The sequence below is a fragment of the Pleurodeles waltl genome, chromosome 3_2, assembly GCF_031143425.1.
Source record: "Pleurodeles waltl isolate 20211129_DDA chromosome 3_2, aPleWal1.hap1.20221129, whole genome shotgun sequence".
Classification (NCBI taxonomy): Eukaryota; Metazoa; Chordata; class Amphibia; order Caudata; family Salamandridae; genus Pleurodeles; species Pleurodeles waltl.
The window spans coordinates 127,717,305-127,731,537 of NC_090441.1; the positions used below are offsets into that span (position 1 = coordinate 127,717,305).

The window sequence follows — 14,233 nt, forward strand, 5'->3', positions numbered from 1 at the left end:
TGGATTGGATGTGTGTGGTGTGTTGTGTAACTGTGTTGGTGAGTTGAACTATGTGATTTGTGTACATATGGATCGCTAGACGGAGTGAGTGAACGGCCATCCGTGCCACTTGTTATACATACAGCGCCCCATGAGCTCTAAAATTGCAACGGGAATGTGCACAGGGCTGTACAATTACCTAAACCAATCTGCTTGAAGGGAACATAAAAAGCGCTTCGCAGAACAGCGCTGTGCAAAACACCCTTGCACTCTTAGGATTAACGGAAGTCCCATTCTATGCAAAGAAGCCAAAATCAGAGGATGGGACAACGGAACTTTTTTCAGATGACAGCATGGGGGGCACAGACCATGGCATAAACGGGTGACCTTTGAACCTCCACACCAAAGCTCCTCGTCGCAGAACCCTGAAGCTTATTAGTGCCTCGTGACCCAAGCGTCACACGTGAACACTCCAAGCCAACAACCTCGCCGTGAACGGGAGAAAAAAACAGAAAAGATATTCAAAATATTTTGTCCACACCACAGGTAGCGAATAAAGCGGGCAACATCAAAAGCCGATAGTGCAGCATGCTCCTAGATGTGCCAACCCAATCGATAATTCAGCCTTAAATACATGTATTATACGGACACACAAGTTGATTTTACAATAAGTGCACAGGTGTGTTAAAGATACAAAAAACAGCATGTGTTAACATATGTAAATTATGAAATAGTTGCTAACGCAAATGCCATGTGACCTGCAGACCGAAACCGGAGATGAAGGAGCTGTCCCATTCAATCTTGAATATCAACCAATCAACTCATTATGCTAAAGTTATGGCATGTATATCTTTTATGTCTTGGGTGCACACTGTCAGCAGGACAGAATATTCATAGTTTATTATAAACTAATAAAAATATTTTATTTTCTCAAGGTAGAAAATTAATCAGCATGAATTGAATGAAACAAAAGCCTGTTGACAGAGGTTGAAAATTAACCTGAATGAATTGAAAAAACTGATCGTGACATTCTAATTGTGCTCCTCGTGAGGGGGTTAGAATGGACCATCCACTGTGTGCTAGAAGGACCTTCAAGGTCACCAAGGCGCTAGAGAGTGGTCCTAAAACACGAAGATGATATCTTTTGGTCCTAGTAACTGGCGGTCAGAGGTCAAGTGATGGGACGTGCAAGCATACTGAAGAGCAAGAACCCAGGCAGCTCCCAGCTGTTATTGCTCTAGAGTTGTAATAGAGGTGGATTTTGGACACGGTGAAGGTGCAAACAGCCATTATAGTGCTTAGAGTACTGCTCATTCTTCGGCAGGCATGCAGTTAGCTGCTATTTCTTGTAAGGTTGACTCATAAAATACCACCAGCCAATCCTGGCCAGGATGGGATTTGTAGTTCCCGCTAAGAGCAGGTCCCTGTGTGTGAGGAGCTTTTGCACCACACTGCAGCTGGTAGAAAGATTCCCTCACCCCGCCAGCAGGCAGAGGCGGTGTGGGGTTCCATCACAGGCGCTGCCTTGTTCCCTCAGAACACGGGGCCACAACACGCTACCAAGGGTACCGCACAGGAGGGGGAGCACCTCGAGGCGCTATGAAGAAAGAAAGGAAGGACAGGGGAGAGGACCCCACTAATGACAAAGCAGCAGAGGGGGAGAATTAATACCTCAATCGCAGCGGAAAGGCATTAATTATGTTTTATCAATCAGTGCTTGGTCCATGCTCCCGGACACGACCGGAAATTATGCCAAACCTAAAGTGGACGAATTAGAAGACCGTAAATAAGAGTGCCAAGCAAGCCAACAAATGGTAAGCAACGGGCGGGCTCCAAGCCTTTTTCAAACTACAACAGCGTCTCACTAGCGATACGCATGTGCCTGCGTATGTTATCAAAGGCTCAACGCTAAAAAAGGATGTTACAGGGGAAGTAAATAATATTGTCTTGCTATGTCGTCATAATATTTTAATGAGATTTTAGCAATCTTGATTATTATTCCAATGGTCCAGTGTCTGTCCACTCTCCTGATCCAGGGGCTTTGTGGCAAGTGGCCTGCCCAAGGCCATCTTCCTCCATCAAGAGACATTTGTTGCAGGGGAACCTGATGGGCATGACCCCCCACCCCTAATTCCCACCACAAACTTATCCTCAGTGGGTTTGGACGCCCTACCTCACACTCAAGCAGCCACAGCAATCCGATGTGTGGAAATGGAAACTACCCATCCCCCTTATCATTGGAATGTTGCTTAATAAGATTTGTTTGTTCTCTGTACAGCAATGAAATGTATTTCCAAACGAATGAATCTGGGTACAAAGGGGAGGTGCATTCCAATAAAGCCGCTGGGACTGGGCAGAGTCCGTGGTGCCCCCACATGTCAGAAGGTGGAAGGGAGGTTTGTTATCGTGCAAGGTGTTTCCCCAGTGGGCTGGAGCCCTTGGGGGCTGGTTCTGAAAGCCTGGGGTCGCTCCAGATACCTCTATTACTCCCACAGCGGCAGCCAAGGGGAGGCTTCAAAAGAGGGAGGGCTGGAGGGAGGGGTGAGGTAGATAAAAAGCGATCCGAGAGAGAGAGGATAGAGAAAATGGATGGAAAGAGAGAGATTGCACGAGGGAAGGACGGGGGGGGGGGGGGCAGGTTTGACACTTGTGCCAGGGCTGCTTTTGGTTCCATAATCTGGCCCTGTGAAGAGAACACCTGATATCTCTTGTTAATTTATGATAAAACAAACGTCGGGGAGTAGATTTCAGACTTTAGCAACCGTGGCTTTGTGGACCGGCTGTAAGATATTTAGAAAGTAATGGAAGTGCACATGAGCACCACAGAAGAGACAGGCATACAAACTAACAAGCCCTCACTTTATTTGTATTTTATATTCTCATCCTCCTGTCTAGTCTCCAACGCTTCAAAGTCTCCCAAACAAGCCCTTGGAGAACACATTCGGTTCCTAAACGGATCCCCATCGGCTGAATGTGCATTTCAATCTGCGCCCAGCCCATAGGTTAGGAATGAAGAATTTTCTGCCGACTAAGCAGAAACGCAGCAGCAATTAAAGTTGACATAATCGGCTCATTCATGTAGTAAATGTGATTATTAATGCTTTGCACTAAGTGTCGCTGTTCTTAATTCTTCTCTCTAATTCCTTTGACAGAGTTTGGAACAGGACGTACAGAGTGAAATGGAAAGCAAGAGAATTTCTAATTCCTCCGTAATTGCAAATGGCCATCAGCCTTTAACGAGTAAGTAGCTGCAAAATCGGACAAATGTGAAATGTTTTGAAGTTGTACCTGAAATGAACACGAGGTGTATGCAAATGCACAAAGTGCCTTGTTACCAAGCACCAGTCTTTAAGCACCTTGGGCTCAACCTCCTCCAGTTGAAAGCGCCTTGTCAAAGTCCACTGTCCAGTCATTAGAACGACCTAGGGATGCCTCGAGAAGGGCGCTTAGATCCAGCAAAATAGGCATATGCACTTCTGGGTATTAATCAATTTATTTAATTGGCAAGGTGCCGGAAAGTGTTTCTGTAACTGCGCAATGAGTTTTTCATGGCATCAAGCTATAGTCAACCCTCATCTCAATATAGGCCCTGTGGCGGAGCAAAGACCGACAGAGTGTGCATGTACAGACATCCTTACCCTAGTTAGGAGACCCCCAGCAGTGCACCAGGTAGTAATAGGACTTACCCTGTTTCTGTTACCTGGTTGCAAACACCTGACAGGTACAGACTACAGTTAGTTAATAGAGTGCATTTCAGATGTGTGATCTGGGCATGTCTTAATGTCAATATCTTTAGGTTAATGTGTTACCATACAAAATTGGTTAAGTTGTCGTACAGATGCCGTCTCTTATCTAAAGCATAAGAAAAGCTTATTTAAGTCAACTCTGATGTAATGTTAAGGTTGACAACTCATATTTGATTGCTAAACCTAGAAGTAGCTTCTTGAAAGGTTCATTTAACAAGATTTGATTGGCAAAATGGTATCTTAAATCGATCATTATTTAATGGAACTTTTTGAAATAGACCATAACATAAAAGGATGAATTCCTGCATTCAAGTTACTTCTATGTTGAGCATTTGCCATAAAATCCTAAATGTCATAGAGGACAAAATACATTATGGCAGGATGAATTACATTCTCATTATCAATGTTTCTTGTTTTTATAATTTAAACAATTCGACTTCAATAAAATGGATTTGATTTGCAATCAGCGGGGATTTTATATACAGGGCCTCATTACGAGTCTGGTGGTCGGGCAATCGGGGAACCGCCATCTCGGTCAGGATCAGAGATCCTGGTGGTCTGGAGATTGGTGGTGGTGGTCCTAATCCACCAGGGCAGCACTGCAAGCAGCGCTGCCCTGGGCATTACGACCTCATTCTCCCCAAGCCTTTTCATGGCGATATCACTGCCATGAAAACGCTGGCAGAGAACGGGTCTGGGGCCGTGCACTGTCCATGCACTTTGCATGGGCAGTGCAAGGGCCCCGCTGGCCAGCACCCTCGCAATGTTCGCTGTCTGCTTTGCAAACTCAGGTTTCCACCCGCTGACCTAGTGGGAAATTCTTAATGACATCGGTGGGGAGGTCGCCGCGTAAGCAGCAGCCACCCTGTCGTCAGTTTGGCGGACGGGCTTTCTCTTCTTGCAAACTCAAAATAGGGCCCATAGTCTAGGAATAACTATTTAGAATAATAGGTTACATATAAGGGTGTGAATAGCTGCATGAGGTGGGGAGCCTCTAACAGTGTGTACCATATGATGTCCCGCACCCAAAGGTTTGTGGTAAGTCACAAGATCCAGTCCCTTATGGACCTATAAACGGTTAAACCCATTAAAGGCGGATCAGTGCATGCACCACTACTGTGTTGGAGGCATAGTTCTTCACTAGGATTTTTCTAAATCAGAAATACTTTCAGTGCTTTGCTTTATTTTTAATACAGCCTCTACACGCAAGTTTGGTATATCTCCTTTACCAACAATATTTCATATTTCTCCATTATAGGATCATGCTCCATAGGGGTAAGCCACCATTCTACAATACCTAAATGCAATAGGCAGTATAAACGTTGTACGTAGCCCTGCAGAAAAATATTGTAAAATAAGATGAGTAACAATAAGGAAGAAATTACCCATTTGTGATGGCAGGATGCTTAGTATTTCTTGGAAAAAGTAAATTGAAGCTTAGCTAAAATTAAAATGAGACGTTTATCTCAAATGATATCTTCAGAATATAGAGCTACTTAGAGAGCATATTTGTACCTATATGCCAAATCCATTTTTGTAAAGTGAGTTCAATTTCAATATCTTCTAATACGCCTGAGAAACAATTGAAAGCCAGCTTGTACTTTTGATGGGTAATCCACTGAGATTCACCTTATGCATTGAGGACTAGTTCAGTTCAGTCCAATACACTGAGTTAAATCACAATAGAAACGATTGTCATTGGTAAAGGAACCTCCTGAACTACTACAGATGAATGCCCCGATGAACAAACCCTTCATATCGGTGGTGGCATTATAGTCTTCCACATTCGTTTCTATACGTGAGTTGAGTGTTCTCCCTGGTGTTTCCTGATTGTGGAAGTTGTGTGTACTTTTTTGTTTCCCATACTTTCCCATGTTTTGCATGTGCTCTAGTCAGTGGATGAACACCAGAATGCTTGGGTGGATTTTGTTGTGGGACTGTCGTAAACATGTTGCAAATTATTAATTGTATTCTTTACAGAGACATTTGCTAATCTCATTTTGGTTCTAGAAGAGGGTTCTTTGTGTGGCATTCAGGATTTGATTTATTTTTTCTATTCATATTAAAGTGTATTGTGTATCATCTACTCTTAAAAATGAGTGGACATTATCATATACATTTCGCAGGGACATTTCGCTAATGGTGTTGGGGGGTTCAGATTCTATGTATATATGCATAAAAGGTGCTTTCAATAAAAAAAAACATAAAGGAAGTAAGTTCTTTGCAGTAGTTTTATGGAATGTAAATTATGAGCATCTCAGGCAAGAGAAGGTGGTCTAAACAGAAAATGCAGACCCTGTTTCCATCGCCATGTCGTTTTGAAAACCGCAATCTTCCTAGTTTGAATATAGCATTCCTGACTCTGTACCGAAGCCACAAGATATTAAAGTCAAGGCAAGCAAACATATTTGACAAAGATCCGACATTGTAGAGAGGGCAATAGTTAAGAGTGAGACGTTCACATGGCCCTTGCCAAAATCAAAATTGAATTGTGGGAATTTAGTTTTCTCTGTGAAATTTAATGATTTATAACAAGCTACGTCCTGCACATTTTCATTTCATTCTGCTCAAATTTGTCCAGTTTACACCCAAATATTGTCTAGAGGTTGAACATCCCAAAGCTGAGATAGTAATGTTTATATTCCTTAGCTTATGATAGGCACTCACATACAGACTGCAATTGTATTCAGTCAGTGTCTGTCTGTGAGGATATTAAATCTGATTTAGATATATCCTAATTTAAGGATTAGGAACAATGTCCTGTTTAAGGTCTAGAACAGTTTCCCTCATAGTGTCTAATGTATGTTTGGCTTTAGTTCTTGTAATTAAGTTAAATGTAGGACACTACTTAGGTTACTTCGTGAGGGGAAAATACATAGTATTGATTTCCTTAAGAGAAAGGAGCGACACAAGAAGCTAGACAGGTAAGAAAAGGTAATGCAGCCCATGGAAATAGTAGTCCTGCTAGGTCAGATGAGAATTCAAGTTGAGAGCAGCATTTGAAGAGTGCAACCAGTAGTATTAATATTAGTTAATGTTGTAGCAGAAATGCCTTTAATACAATGTAACTTCCCTGGGAAGCTACTGTTAGAATAAAAGAATCCGTAGTTGATGAAAATGATGGCTATATATAATGAGGACAATGCTTTTGTTAGTGAATATTTGATTATTAACCTGATGTGTTGTCTTGTAAGCTCCTACTTAGGGGAGCACCATTCACAAATGGGAGTATGTACATCCTTTGTAAAACTGCCTAGATTTATTGAATTATGTAGGAGATGGTCTGGATGCAGAAACCAAGTTGAGGGGGTTAAAGTGATAATGTACTACTTGTCAAAGGCAAAGCTCTAGAAGCTTCTGGATTTTCCAAATTACTCATGGAAGGTGTAACCACAGGTATGTTGATTGTGATAGCTGTATTAACCATTGTGTGCTCCCTGGCTCTACTCTATGAAGAAGGCAATGATCATATTAGTTCACAAAACCAACATAAATATAATTTATTATGCATGAACTAAATAACTGTCATTATTAAAAGTTGACAGACATATTTTGACTGGTTAGGCCTGGAGTTGTAGTTGATTACTTAACATGTTCTACTCAGATATGTTTTGTGCACTAAAAGTTATATTACAAATTATTTCAAGGGAATACAAATGTAACTGCTGTGGGATGTTTGCATTGCAGATAAAGCCTTTCCATCTGTTGGGAATCTTTGGTTTTTAACTTAAGCTAGGTTTTGGGGAAGTCATATGAAATCTATGTAAGACATTGTTTTTGGCAGTGGAAATTGTTGCCCCCCCCCCCTCCAACTTCTACTTAAGTTTTCTATGCAGTCTCTTGTGTGCAGCTTTCAAGCTACAATACTGGATCTGTGCTATAAGATGTGACATTGACCTTAAGGTTCTTTTGTAATCTGCTGATATGCTGTGACAACAAGGGTTGGCTTTCATTACATAGTACTGGTCTATTTTCAGGGATGGAGTTCATTTGGAAAATTGTGCAGCTTTCCAGTGTCTTCCGATTGCTTCAAACATCTTCTTAATGTAACTTATAGTAAACTAATGGTTCGTCTCTTCTGAAATTGGCTGTAGTCATGCTTAAAATTCCATCATCTAACCTGAATAAGACTTCAGGATATCACCCGGTTTCCTTGTGTCTGTGGTGTCTGATATCATCAAGTAATCATAGCGCAAATTTCTGAATTTGTCTAAAACACTCTACACTACTTTCAGGTCAGCGTTTAAATACAATGGGAGAGTAACTTGTTCTGATAAATGATCTGAATGATTTCATACTCGCCCCTGATCACAAATGTGCAACTACCCTGATAGCACTTGCCTTATTATTCATTTTTATATTAGGGTTCAAGAACATTTGAATATCTTGATAAATTTAAAGCGGACTACAATGAAAATGTAGCCCTCTATAAAGGGTGCTTACGTCAAGCGATCTCATTAACAAGAACTTTAATTTAATTGCATAGCTGAATGCTCACTTTCTAAGCATTTAAACCATATAAACTACATTTAGTGATGCTCCCTAAATCACACAACAAAAACTAAAAATGTGTTTTAATAAAAGGTGAAAAGAATGTACAATTCTATATTACACTTGTCAAACAATAATCCTGGGAATCCATAATTATATATCAAGAGACACTAATTACAGGGCTTCTAAAACATAGCTGTTTTATACTTGACTATGGCAAGTTCATCTTGCATATATTAACATTTAATGGTTCTCGGTTGCATGTGGTCCACGTCTAATCAGCCTGAAGAGACTCCAAAAAAAGAAAGCGCACCATGTAATATTTCTAATGTTTAACCCTCCAATGCATGCTGATAATCTTACAATCTGCAAGGGTTAACCCCCACCAAGTTTCACTAATGGCCAACAATGCCATTTTATAAAACCAGAAATTCAGAATTGTTGAATTGACTCCGAGATCAGATGTCCCTTAACTAAGGACTATATTTGGGGAAGGACTACCCATGCCGTGGACCTCATGAATGTCTTTCTCTTATCTGAATAAATTCATTCCCTAACATATTTTTGATTAGCCACTCAATTCCCCTTAAATATTTTGCCATGACTTTACCCAACCCCAAATGACTAAGGAGATGAGACCACTGTAGTTACCTTCCTCAACCATTTGTGCATGAGGCACTTCTAAGTAAGCAATATCTCCTTCCCAACTCATTCAAGCAAAGTGCACCCAATCCCTCCTCTATAGCAGTATAACATCCTATTTCAAGTTTCATTAACATATATTGCTTGCTATTCCTTAATCTACTACAAAGATTGACTTCAGTTTATGCAAGAACCAAGCCTTTCTTGTAGAATTCCCAGAATAGGATCTTTCTCATGGTCTCCATTAGAAAGCTTCCATTGTTAAAGCAAACCCTGCATTCATGGCCAGTTTTATCTAAGGTTTTCTCACTTACCAGGGGTGGCTTACATCAGCTTGCCATCATCTATTACCTGCAGAAATTCATAGCAGTGGATCACTTCCAGCTAGTGCCTATTTAGGTACTACTTTCCACAGCCAGACCGACTTTGAATGATGTAACTTTTGTTTTTGCCTTCTTGAGTGTAATGTGATTTTGTCTACAAAAGGAAGTTAGCTGGTCACGGGGCTTCTTTAACCAGTTTTATGGAACTATATAGGCATATTGTTGTCATAGTGTAAAGCAACCGCCTTCCACCAAAAAATCACGGACATCCACAACAGCTTCAACTCCCCTCACACTCCAGACACTCCTACCCCACTCACCACGAACTCCACCCGCTCCAGCCGACTGACCTCCTGGGCCAACATCAGCGACGACGAAACCCGCAAGACCATGAACTCCATCCACTCCTGATCACCATCAGACCCCTGCCCACACAGCATCTTCAACAAAGCAGACACAGCCATCGCACCACACTTACGGAAAGCCATCAACATCTCCTTCGAAACAGCAAGATTTCCAGAAAGCTGGAAACACGCCAAAATCAATGCCCTTCTCAAGAAACCAAAGGCGGACCCAAAGGACCTGAAAAACTTCCGGCCCATCTCTCTGCTCCCTTTCCCGGTGAAGGTCATCGAGAAAATTGTCAACACTCAGCTCACTCGGTACCTCGAAGACAACAACATCCTCGATCCCTCCCAGTCCGTCTTGAGACGCAACCACAGCACCAAAACCGCCCTCCTCGCCACCACAGACGACATCAGAAGCCACCTCGACAATGGAGAAACATCAGCCTCGTCCTCCTAGACCTATCAGCCGCCTTTGACACCGTCTGTCACCACACCCTAAAATCCCGCCTCCACGTAGCAGGAATCCAAGGCCAGGCCCTCGAATGGACCACATCCTTCCTCGCCAGCAGAACCCAAAGAGTCCACCTCCCCTAGTACCAATCCAAAGCCTTGAACATCATCTGCGGCGTACCCCAGGGCTCATCCCTCAGCCAGACGCTATTCAACATCTACATGGCCCCCCCTCGCACAAGTGGCCCATCAGCACAACCTCAACATCATCTCCTACACCGACGACACCCAACTCATCCTCTCCCTCACCAAGGACCCGCACACTGCCAAAACCAACCTCCACGAGGGACTAAAAGCCATCGCCGACTGGAGGAGAGACAGCCGGCTAAAACTGAACTCGGACAAAACAGAGGTCCTCATCCTTGGGCGCTCCCCCTCCGCCTGGGACAACTCATGGTGGCCGTCCACGCTGGGTCCCCCACCGACAGCGCATGAAACCTCGGCTTAACCCTTGACTCCTCGCTCTCCATGTCAAAGCAGGTCAGCGCCATCTCCTCCTCCTGCTACAACACCATCTGCATGCTTCGCAGAGTTTACAAATGGATCCCAACAGAAACAAGAAAAACAGTAACCCAGGCCCTCGTCAGCAGCAGACTCGACTACGGCAACGCCCTCTACACCGGTATCTCATCCAAACTCCTCCAACGCATCCAAAACGCCTCCGCCCGACTCATCCTCAACATCCCTCGCCACTGCCACATCACCCCCACCTAAGAGACCTTCACTGGCTCTCCGTCAACAAGAGAATCACCTTCAAGCTCCTCACCCACGGCACTCCACAACACCGGACCATCATACCTGAACAACAGACTCCGCTTCTACACCCCCACCCGGCATCTCCGCTCCACTAACCTCGCCCTCGCCTCCATCCCCTGCATCTGACGCAAATCTTTCGGCGGCAGATCATTCTCGTACCTCGCCGCCAAGACCTGGAACACCCTCCCGCCAGATCTACGACATACACAGGACCTTCTTTCCTTCAGAAAACTCATCAAGACTTGGCTCTTCGAGCAGTAGCAGCCCCCCCTGCACCCTTGTAGCTTCTGTGTAAAAACATTCCCCAGAAAAGCTTAAAGATGAAGGGCCAGTTTGCAGGAAGCGTTGGGTGCAACGTGGGTGTGATGCAGAAGTGCAATGTCACCACTGTCACTCCTCCACGGCCCAGGAGTCCGTGTTTAGTGTTACTATCAGCTTCAGAAGTAGGGAGAAAATCCCCATCCACTCTAATGCTCACACCACAATCTGGCATGTTCAGCTGTATCAAAGGCCACTGTTGGATCCACATATCCACAATGCAGTAGTGCACCCACCCTTCCCCACATTCAAAACTCTTTGGCCAAGGTGAACAGTGCTGTAATATTTTTCAGAATAGTCCTTTGCAGTGAAAACCTGTTTTACATTGTGACAATATGCTGCATTTGAAGACTCATTTCAAAAGGTGAAGTATGCCTTAATCAAAGAGCTTTCCTACTGGGCTCTGCATTGCAGTCAGCCTAACTTTCCTAAAACCAGCCCTTTTCTCATGCATCATTGTCAGTCTTTCCATTCACATATAAATATGTCTGCTTTTATATATGGGATAAAGGCCACTCTACGGACATAAGGATATTGTAAGTCACTGAGGAGTTCCACGATGATATAGAGGAATGCAACAGAAAGCAGAGTTCCTTTTTAACGTAATGGATCTCGGAGGTGACGTTGATTACCCTTATCACGTATGGCTACTTTATCCCTTATAATACAGGTTAACACTATTACCTTTTCCACAAACTACTTAAATCCCCGATGCATAGCTCGTTCATATAAAAGAGAGATCATGTTTGCAAAAATGAAGAATAAAAATAGAATTGCTAGTGCAAAATTAAAGACATCAAAAAAGTAGGTAGATATTTGACTAGACAAGTCAGTTTTTCTTTCAATAAAACTGTAGCAAAATGCAGAAAAAATAACTTTTCTACAATTACTTAATGAGTGCAAAAAGAAACATGTTGCCATAAATATCTACATTCTGCTTGTCACCATGGAAAAGCAGAAGAAATTAAAACAAAGTTTTATTTTACTTCTTTAAACATCTGCTTCAGTTATGCTCCGTGACCGGACATGCATTTCCATTTGTCTGCTGGCTGTGTCAGCAGGCATTGTGACATCAGAACTCAACTGTAAATGAGTTGAGTATTCCTTTATAGTAATGGTCTTTAAAGTATTTTCTTTATTTTTATAGGTCAACTGAAAATGTCCAATGAAGTTGGCCTACCTGGCCAGACCGGAAGTCTGTCCTCCCAGGATCATTCAGCTACTACTGGCATGCGCATGCCCCACCTTCCTGTAACCGCAGTCACAAGAGTATCTGAAAAGTTTTCTGCAGAGTCATCCACCTCGTTCAGCACCAACTCATCCAGCAGCCACTTAGGACACAGCAACAAGAACCAAAACGAGGCTGCTGCAAAAACATCAACCCAGTCAGGTAAGTTAATAAAGCAAATCCCTTCAGCGTGATCTTCTCTCCCGGTCTCCAACTCCTAGTGCAGTTGAATGGGAGCCATCTGGAGGGCACCTCATGGTCGTGTTTTATCCTGAGTGTTCTATATAGAACAGCTGCTTCATTAAAACCATTGCTTAATCCGAGCTGATGAGTGTATGCCAGGTCTGCTGGTGTTTTTTGTTTTAAGAATATTCAGACACTGCCACAAAAGATTACTTTTTATATCCAGAACACGTCAATCTACTTGGTTTTACCAAAGGCCACCAGCTATGGGGAGTATATTTTTATCTCTAGGATATTGACTGCTTAAATCTTGCCCTGGTTTGTCTAATATGACATCTATCCCCATGCCGTCGGATGTGACGTCTGATTTTGGAGCCGCTGTTTTGATTGTGAGGTTCATCCTGTTGTAGGATAAAAGTTTTTTAATATAAATTCTACATCAGATGATCGGAAATGTCAACTGGTTGGCCCAGGCCTCACTCCTGATTACACCTCACCAGAAGCGTGATGGCTCAGTTCATCCTGGAATGAGCTTTTGCAGGAGACCAATATGGAACACAGACGCAATACATTACGCATGCTCTAATTACTCATATCAGTCATGGAGGCATACACGAAGAACCAGGGACGAGACAAAAGGCATAACAGACAAGTGTACAGGAGACCATACACATCCTTTAGTCCATTGTAAAAGTCTAAAAAACACATTGATGTTATCATCATTGTCATGAACACTGAATCCCTCCAGCAGGTTAGTGTAACCACAAAAAACCTATTTACAATTGTCACTGTGGGCTTGTGCTCCACATACTAGATGCCATACTCCAAACTTACTTTATATGGGGGCATGATCAGGTGGAACTCCTGTACACGTCAGAACTCTGAAGAACAACAGGGTAAATATGAATGTCACTCATTCTGTGAAATGCATGTATATCCCAAGTAATGCTCTTTTTTTGTAGCCTATGCAATGCTCAGTCGTATTTGTGAGGTGCTGTTTGTATGTTAGCTCATCATAGCCTGGGAGCTCTCTCCCTCTGACATAACCAGGCCAAAAGTGTCCTACACAAACTTTGTGCCGAGGCAAAGGAACTTGTTACTTGGTGTGAACTGTTTCTACCCTAAGCTCTCTAAGATTCTTCCTGGATGTGGGCTCTGCTGAAGAGTGCTAGGCCAAAAAACTGTAAACCTACAAATGAATGGCCATTGCAGGAGTACAGAAATATGGCTGACCAGGGCCCAAGATGGCAGCAGCCCCATCCATTATATCCTATGTAAATTGTAAAACGGCAGACGGGATATCCGTCACATTTGTGATGGGTATCCCATCCGCCAAGGTCATAATCCGGCCCTAAATCTTGTTGGAAATTGTACATCGAGTTCCTTCACAAATTTATTAGACAGTATATTATGATCTGTACTCTTGTTGCTGTTTTGAAGTTGTTTACACAGTATCAAAATGTATGCAGTTTATTTGCCTTGGAAATCGCACTCAGGCCCCTTCGTCCCCATGTAAATCAAGGGACAGACACTTAATTTCAGTTAAAACCATTGACGTGGCCAGAGCATAGTTTGAACTGTTGGTGGCCACCAGCATGTGTTTTTCCTGTTAAGACATTTCCTGACATCAAGACAGCAAAAAACATACTAAGGAGGAAGAGAAAGATGGGAAAGCAAGAGTGAGAAGACGGTAGAGAGTGTCTGGTACTG

General features: G+C 42.9%; 1 protein-coding gene across 1 annotated transcript in view; it reads left to right on the forward strand.

The window, feature by feature from the left end:
* Window positions 1-14,233, forward strand: part of SMTNL2 (smoothelin like 2) — a 302,171-nt gene that overhangs the window by 168,703 nt on the left and 119,235 nt on the right. Inside the window, exons 2-3 of the mRNA XM_069226976.1 lie at window positions 3,132-3,219; window positions 12,260-12,502. Coding sequence (XP_069083077.1) covers window positions 3,132-3,219; window positions 12,260-12,502 — 331 coding nt within the window. The remainder of the gene's footprint in view (window positions 1-3,131; window positions 3,220-12,259; window positions 12,503-14,233) is intronic.